Source organism: Urocitellus parryii, chromosome 4 (genome assembly GCF_045843805.1).
Source record: "Urocitellus parryii isolate mUroPar1 chromosome 4, mUroPar1.hap1, whole genome shotgun sequence".
NCBI classification, from domain to species: domain Eukaryota; kingdom Metazoa; phylum Chordata; class Mammalia; order Rodentia; family Sciuridae; genus Urocitellus; species Urocitellus parryii.
The window spans coordinates 19,086,865-19,095,725 of record NC_135534.1 but is presented as its reverse complement, the minus strand read 5'-3'; the positions used below and the strand labels follow the sequence as shown (position 1 = coordinate 19,095,725).

Here is an 8,861-nt window from a genome sequence, read left to right as displayed (position 1 = left end):
TGTACAATTTCATTTCTGTCCACACTAGACTCCTTTGGTGATTTGACCTCAAGATGTTCATTTAGGATCTTTTCCCCAGAGCTCATGTTTTTGTAAATCTTATTCTGCATAGTTATTATTCTTGTGGCATCTCTGGAGATGCATAGTCTACACTCAGAATTATATTGAAGGTCCCAATGAATTTAATTAGAGAAAAGTCACCCTTGGAGAGGCAGCACTTGCATGTGGTACAAATCTAGATAAAGTGTGCTCAGTCCTCTGCTCTTACCTCAAAGACGGTTTTCTACATCAATATTCACTTGACTATTTTTTTAAATTGAAATGATAAACTAGAAACATACTAAAATAGGGAACAGAATTAATCTTCATTGCTTAGACAACCCAAGATTCAGTTATGCTGCATGAAAACAGACTAGTATTCCTGATTAAGAATCAAAATGCTTTAAAGGCTATTTCATTTGTATTGGTATAAAACACAAATTGCAAATATTTATCTTAAAATATGTTATTATCTCTCCCACAAAATCCAGCTTTTTTAACCTCAAAATGCTTATTTATTCAATAATTGTTTTTTTTATTCTGAATAATTTTGTCAACAATGAAGATTTGGGGTTTCATTGTTCATTGTCAGGATTCAGATATCTTGAGATAATGGCATTCTTTTTTTAAAAAAATATTTTTTAGTTGTTGATGGACCTTTGTTTTATTCATCTATTTATGAGAATTAAACCCGTGCCTCATATATGCAAGGCAAATGCTCTACCCCTGGGCCACAACCTCAGCCCAATAATAGCATTCTTGATATTCATTTTAGAAACGTCAACACTTTAAAATGTAGCATGTTTTTTTTCCTGAAAATTTAATGAGTCATATTTCCTGGAAGTACAGAAAGAATTTGTTATGTGGATGTGTTTGAAGGTCAAGAGATGGTGCATATGAAGCTCTTATCATGTAGGACCCAAGAGAAAGCTCCACAATCCAGACCTTGAAGGGAATGACTGTCTCCTTATGTAGGTAATGCAGGAAGAGTATTTATCTGTAACTTTCTGAACTTAGCTTTATAGTATGCAGCAGTAGATTGGGGATGTAGGATTTCACAGTCTTTCATAAGTTTTTCTAAGTAATTTTAATAATCACTAGGGGTCCTTTGTGATTGCTAAAATGCCTTTTTTGTATTTTGAATTGACTCAAATCTGTAATATTATTTTTTGGATATTTTAAAATATTTGGATATTATAAAATCCCAGAATAAATTCATTTTCTCTAACTGAACTGTTCTTAGAAACTAATTTCAAGTGGAACCATTTGGGAGATATTTTAATGTACAGGTAGGTGTTTGTGAATCACCTCATAAGGCCAACTGAATTATTCTCTAAGTATTGTTTGGCATATTAAAAATTAGAGGATGAGGTATTTCATTTCTGCAGAAATGAAATAAGTGACTTTCAGGAACCCATTGCAAAACGTAAGTTGGCAAGCTGTTACTTTAGGTCAGAAGAATGGCAGGTCTCCTGCCAAGACTGAAGGTGACTCTTGGATTCAATAAAGCTTAGGGGTGTGTATACAGGGCATGGATTGCTTGAAAGAGATGTGGGCATGAATGGATTTGGATATTTCTCTTTAAATAGGCTTAGAGAATTATGCAGAAGAAGCAGGAAAAATAATGATACAGGAAATGGAGGGGGAAATTACAGGAGCCATGTACTGAAGAATGGTAGTGGAGACCAGATCTATTGCATGAGCAGAGAGATGGGAGGTGGTCGGGAACACAGAGGATCCATGTTTATGAAGAGCAAGCAGGGGAGAATTATACAGTCAGAGGGAAGTGACTATCAAGAAAGGATTATGAGTAACTGATTGTCATTACTAGAATCATTTTAAGGGATAACTGGGCTAGTGAATGTTGATTGTACTGATTATGTAAAGTTGTGTGTGTGTGTGTGTGTGTGTGTGTGTAATCTCTCTTTCTCTCTCTCTGTGTGTCTCTCTCTAGCTTGGATTCTCCTCTCTTGTCATTTTCATTCTTTTGCACTCAATTTCTTGCTTAATAATACAGATGTAAGAACGCTTGCAACAAAACATATATCTCTCCATATTTTTCCATGTTCATAAAATCATAGACATTTGTAAGTGGATGAATGTATGATATTTTTATTATTGCTTTATAACAATTTTACTATACATAATTCTATGCTTATTTATTTCTTATTAAACAATAACCTGGGAAATTTTCTTTAAGAATATTAATATAGCTGTAATTATTATTTTAAATGGCTATTTTCCATTTTATAGAAGTTCTATTCAAGCATTTGTTTATTTAAATTCACTTTGAATTTGGAAGTATTATTTTTTTTAAATGCCATTAAAAATAAAGCCTCAAAACCTGCCATGAAAATATCCTATGTGCTGGGGATTTAATTTTTATGGAGTAGATTTTATGGAACAGAAGTGTCATTACAGATATAAAATGTACATGTATTTTTACTTTCAGTAAAGGTTGCCAAATTATATCAAAACTATTATATAATTTATATTTTGCTAGCAGTATAAGAAAATTTTCTTTTCATTTTTACCAACTACATTTTTGTCAGTCTGATGGACATAAAGTAATATCTTTTTTAATTTTTAATTTTTCCGTTAACAGGTGAGTTTCAGCATCTTATCCTAAGTTTTGTGGCCATATGGATGTGTTTTTCTTTTAATTGATTATTCATATCCTTGTTCTACATTACTATTTATTTGTTTTTTATGTATTAATTACTTAAAGCCCTTTGTCTATTACCTCTCTGTATGTCTTCTAAATTGTACATCTTGGCTCCACATACCTTTTTACTATTGGCTTTATGGTATCCTTTGCTAAATTATTAAAAAAAAAACTTTGATTTTGTCAAATGTAATTATTTGGAATTTTATCATTTGAGAAGATTGCTCTTTCCTTTTTTTCATGGTGCTGGATTTAAACCAGGGTGTCATGCATGCTGGGCAAGCACTCTACAAATGAGCTCCCTGAGATTTTACTAGGCCTAGAAGGTGCAAAGTCATCTCCCTTTTATTAACCTAAAAATAAATATAAACTAAAGCTTGCTTTAGTTTTATTTTGGATATTTAATCCATTTTTATTTTATTTTTATTTATAGTATTATCCATATTTGCAATTTTACTAGATATAAGTGGAAATCTAGTTGTGGCAGAATCCTTTATTTAAAAATCATTCTCTACATATTCCTTTAATTTCTTATTCCTCTCTCTTTAGTCTGAGGCTACACATAATGCTTTAATCACTCTTATAATTTTATAATCTCTGACAGGCCTAAAACATAGTAAGTTATAATGCCTATTTATGCAATACATAAGGAAATTATCCTTAAATTTAATAAAGTCATCAGTAATAAATCTATTTGCAGATAATTTTGTTCTTATCAGTGAAATAATGATATCCAGAAGCACAGATGGAACAAAGGAACAATGTGACTGAATTTGTCCTCTTGGGGCTCACTCAGAGCCTCCAGGGTCAGAGGATATTATTCGTGGTGTTCTTGGTCATCTACGTGGTGACGATGGCAGGCAACCTACTTATTGTTGTGACTGTGGTGGTCAGCCCGGCCTTGGATGCCCCTATGTACTTCTTTCTTGGCTACTTATCATTTATGGATGCTGTTTATTCCACTACGGTTACCCCAAATATGATTATAGACTTACTCTATGAGAAGAAAACCATTTCCTTCCAAGCTTGTATGACCCAGCTTTTTACAGGACACTTATTTGGTGGTGCTGAGATTTTACTCCTGGTGGTCATGGCCTATGACCGCTACGTAGCCATCTGCAAACCCCTGCATTATCTGACCATCATGAACCAACGGGTGTGTGTTCTGCTGCTGCTGTTGGCCTGGGTTGGGGGTTTTGTGCATGCTGTAGTTCAACTTCTCTTTGTTTACAACCTTCCCTTTTGTGGCCCCAATGTCATTGACCACTTCATCTGTGACATGTACCCCTTACTAAAACTTGCCTGCACTGACACCTATGCTATTGGCCTTACAGTGGTTGCCAATGATGGGGCAATCTGTGTGGTCATCTTTGTTCTCTTGCTTATTTCCTATGGGGTCATCCTGCATTCCTTGAAGAATCTCAGTCAGGAGGGGAGACGCAAAGCCTTGTCCACCTGTGGCTCACACATCACTGTGGTGATCCTCTTTTTTGTTCCTTGCATTTTTATGTATGTGAGACCTCCTTCTACCTTACCCATTGATAAATCCTTGACTGTGTTTTACACTGTTATCACCCCTATGTTGAACCCCTTAATCTACACCTTAAGAAATGCAGAGATGAAAAATGCCATGAAGAAACTCTGGACTCCAAAACGAACGTGAGGTGGCAGAGAAACGTAGCACCCATTTTCAACAAAGAGCTGTTTCTTTCAGGAAAGCCATGTATCATTCTTTCATTGTAGTAAGATTTCTTTCAGGTGTAGTAATTGTGCATGACCACAGGCTTTCGGTATGTGAATTTTCCAATGATCCACATATATTTTTAAGATTGTCAGGATTGTTTTGGAAAACACATGTTCGTTTTTTGAGTATAAAATGGTTCTCTTGAGACTATAGATTTATGTGCCATAATTGATATTGTAATTTTATTTTACTTAATGGAAGATGTTCTCAATTATTTTTAATAATATCAATCTTTTTTTCAGAATTAATAATGCTTATCAAAAATTTGAAAGAATAAAATAAGAAATAATATGTAAATATTTTATAAATACTTGGTCTATTCCTTTCCTAACTAATGCACACAACATTAATAAATCATTTTAATGTTGAGGTACATACTTTATTTTTGTAAGAGATTTCAAATAAAAGCTTTTGTTCATATTGCTTAGCATATTGGGGTTGAAAAGTTTTAATATTCATCATAGGAAGTTAAGAATATAAAAGAATATGAATGAACAAATGCAGAAGAACAACTAAATTGTACTTATTTTCCCAGTTGGAAAATCACATGAATACCTCAGGTGGAGTAGTTGTGTTTGATGTCATGTTTTCATAAGGATAAAAATACTCCATTAATCTTCCCATACAGTTTAGAATATCTGATGAGGCCTCTGCTATTTTTTGACATTCCCATCTCTTTGTTATAGGTTTATGGCCTTCAAAAAGGGACAAGGCTCTGTCTTTCATACGCAAAGTTATCAGAATCGTGGAGGTACAATCATAAAATGCAGAGATTGACACTAGATATTTTGGAAAATACTGGCAAGAAAGATGCTGGCAATAAAAATTAATTTTCATTCTAACTTTTTCAAATTATACAATTTTATGACTTATCATAAAATTTTAATTCTATATATTTATAGAAAATATGTAATAATTTTACACATGCATACAATGTGTAATATCAAGTCAGGGTAATTAGCATATTTATTTTCTTAAATTTGAAAAACAATGTTTGATTAACACCAACAATTGTGCATATTTATTGGGTACAGTGTGATTTTATGCAGTATATAATAAGGTACTTAATGTTTCTATCTCCTTGTCATTAGTTTGTTTTGGAGATTTCAACCTTCTTTATTAATAGAATACAGATTATTAAGTAATAAAGAGTTTGAAATATTGTTTTATTTGACAGAAATCTCATTTATACAATCTTTGTTAAATATTTTCTGACCCAGGCTTGAAATAAATTATTGTCTGATCCTAATATGGTAAAAAATGGTGTCAAAGAAACTCATTTTTCCTGTTTCCCATGTTTAGTTCACATTCATAAGGCACAGAGACTTTGGAGAAATGAATGTTTTTATTGGTAAATCACACTATATGAATAATTTGTAATATCATTTTGTCCACATTATTATTGCATGGAGATTTATTATATCATTTCAAATTCTTTCCAAAAATATGCTATTCCCCAAATAACATTCAATCATACCAGAGTTTATACAATCCATTCCTCCATATTTGGATATGCAATTAATTTTCAAATTTTTTTGAGTTATAATGAGTGACGAGATAAATCTAATTATATTTTTATGTTCATTGATGAATTTTGATAAATTCTTTTTGTATTAAATATGCATATATATACTCTTATTTGACATGTGCAATACATACTTACCTTATTATGTTATCATTGAGTTTTTTATATACAGATGTTTTATCTTAATATCTTTTAACTTTTCAATGCTACTATCAATGTACATGAGAAGCCTCCATTTCCTGCCAGTAACGTTACAAATTTTGACATTTAATTTTTAAATAACTTTTCAGAAAATTTTCTGTTCCAACCTATCAGTGATTTATTTTGTTATAAAGATATATCTATGCTTATTTCCCTCAAGTAGGTAAATAATCTGCCAATGCAATTTATTCATTATTAATTTATTTGTTAATAATATAAAATTTCTTTTGATATGTCAAAATTTTACATTTAGAATGTTTAAACTTGAACTATTTTCTAAAAAACTCACCTTTCTATCACAAAGACACTATTTCAATGGTCAAGGATTTTTCATACTCATTTCTACATATTAGGGATAGTTTCTACCAAATATTCACCCTTTTCAAAAATTTCTTGCAATTCATAAGCACTTAGTCTTCCTGACAAAACTCAAGATTATTTTGTATAATTTAAAAACTTAGAATAAAATTAAATTTAGAATCACAGGATTCTCCATATTAATTTTGAAGAATGTAGTATATAATAATGTCTACTTTTCTCATCCAGAATATTACACTATTATTAAGCCTTGATCAATAAACTTAACTGAGTTTTTAATCATCATCATAGATTCTACTTATTTGCATTTCTTTCTCAATTAAAAGGGCATTTTATTTATGTTTGATTTCTGTTTTTAATGAAGTGATCAGAAAGGACTCAGTAACTTTTATTGCCAGTAATTGCAGTATAATGCCACAGGCCTAGATCTGTATATAGACATATGTGTCTGGCCACAAGGCAGCCTGTATCTCACTACATGCTTGGGTCTGCATTTAACATATTAATCTGTATGGGCACATACAGGCTTGTATCCAATAATACCTTTGATTATATCTGTCTGAATACAAGCACCTTTGCATGAATACACACAGATCTATATTTGATAACACATACATCAGTATATAATATTTGTTACAGTATCATCACACATTGAGATTCCACTTTTAAACATTATTTCATATAAGGCAAGATTCCAGCCTTTTGTTACTTAAAATAATTATCATTTCATTTTATTTCAAAATTTGGGGAGCTTGGAATTCAGGAGTTGGTGGAGTTAGTTAGGCATTTCTTCTGCTTCATGTGGTTTGGATCAACAAATGGGCAAGGACCTGAACAGACACTTCTCAGAGGAGGACATATAATCAATCAACAAGTACATGAATAAATGCTCACCATCGCTAGCAGTCAGAGAAATGCAAATCAAAACCACCCTAAGATACCATCTCACTCCAGTAAGATCGGCAGCCATTCTGAAGTCAAACAACAAGAAGTGCTGGCGAGGATGTGGGGAAAAGGGTACACTTGTACATTGTTGGTGGGACTGCAAATTGGTGAGGCCAATTTGGAAAGCAGTATGGAGATTTCTTGGAAAGCTGGGAATGGAACCACCATTTGACCCTGCTATTCCCCTTCTTGGTCTATTCCCTAAAGACCTAAAAAGAGCATGCTACAGGGACACTGCTACATGGATGTTCATAGCAGCACAATTCACAATAGCAAGACTGTGGAACCAACCTAGATGCCCTTCAATAGACAAATGGATAAAAAAATGTGGCATTTGTACACAATGGAGTATTACTCTGCATTAAAAAATGACAAAAATCATAGAATTTGGAGGGAAATGGATGGCATTAGAGCAGATTATGCTAAGTGAAGCCAGCCAATCCCTATAAAACAAATGCCAAATGTCTTCTTTGATATAAGGAGAGTAACTAAGAACAGAGTAGGGACAAAGAGCATGAGAAGAAGATTAACATTAAACAGGGATGAGAGGTGGGAGGGAAAGGGAGAGAGAAGGGAAATTACATGGAAATGGAAGAAGACCCTCAGGGTTATACAAAATTACATACAAGAGGAAGTGAGGGGAAAGGGAAAAAGAATACAAGGGGGAGAAATGAATTACAGTAGAGGGGGTAGAGAGAGAAAAGGGGAGGGGAGGGGGGGGGATAGTAGAGAATAGGAAAGGCAGCAGAATACAAGAGACACTAGTATGGCAATATGTAAATCAATGGAAGTGTAACTGATGTGATTCTGCAATCTGTATACGGGGTAAAAATGGGAGTTCATAACCCACTTGAATCAAAGTGTGAAATATGATATATCAAGAACTATGTAATGTTTTGAACAACCAACAATAAAAAAAAAGAATGAATTGACTTGAAATGACAAGGATTTTGAAAAATGTTTCTTGTGCATTTCTAAAGAATGTGGACCTTTCAGTTATTGTGTGCACTGTTCTCTTATCTCATTAGATCAGTTATGTTAATGATGTTTAAAGTTAAAACATCTTTAAGAACACATACACATATTCTTGCATTTATAAGTTGTGCTTAAGTTTTGTATTGTTGCTGATTTGTCTATTTCTCCTTTTAATTCAATCAATTAAAAAATATCTTAGTTTTTTGTCTGATATTTGCACAGAAACAATGTTCTTTTGGTCAGAATGTGTGCAGCTTATTCCACTATTTTACCCTTATATTTTTATTTTGTTATTTAAGATGTTTTCCTCTTAAGGCTCTTCCCATTAAATTCTGTTTTATAGGCAGGGAAAATTTGCTTATTCATTTTTTAAGCAAAATTGGTCATGTATTTTGATATAAATCCATCGTATTCTTATTTGCTTTGCATTTATTGATGTCAGGTCTGGT

The 8,861-nt window shown here is 32.6% G+C and overlaps 1 protein-coding gene across 1 annotated transcript; it reads left to right on the top strand.

The window, feature by feature from the left end:
* Positions 1-3,449: 3,449 nt before the first annotated feature.
* Positions 3,450-8,489, top strand: LOC113175049 (olfactory receptor 4A47-like). Its single transcript, XM_077797240.1, has 3 exons — positions 3,450-4,353; positions 7,630-7,709; positions 8,466-8,489. The coding sequence occupies exons 1-3, from the start codon at positions 3,450-3,452 to the stop codon at positions 8,487-8,489; spliced, it is 1,008 nt and encodes a 335-aa protein (XP_077653366.1).
* Positions 8,490-8,861: the final 372 nt, after the last annotated feature.

What these genes read in the sequence shown, in the direction of transcription:
- LOC113175049 (XM_077797240.1), top strand. Translation starts at nt 3,450, where the DNA reads ATGGAACAAAGGAACAATGTGACTGAATTTGTCCTCTTGGGGCTCACT. An exon ending in CATGAAGAAACTCTGGACTC is followed by an intron (nt 4,354 to 7,629) that starts CAAAACGAACGT and finishes TTCCCCTTCTTG; the next exon opens with GTCTATTCCCTAAAGACCTA. An exon ending in TAGCAGCACAATTCACAATA is followed by an intron (nt 7,710 to 8,465) that starts GCAAGACTGTGG and finishes TTATCTCATTAG; the next exon opens with ATCAGTTATGTTAATGATGT.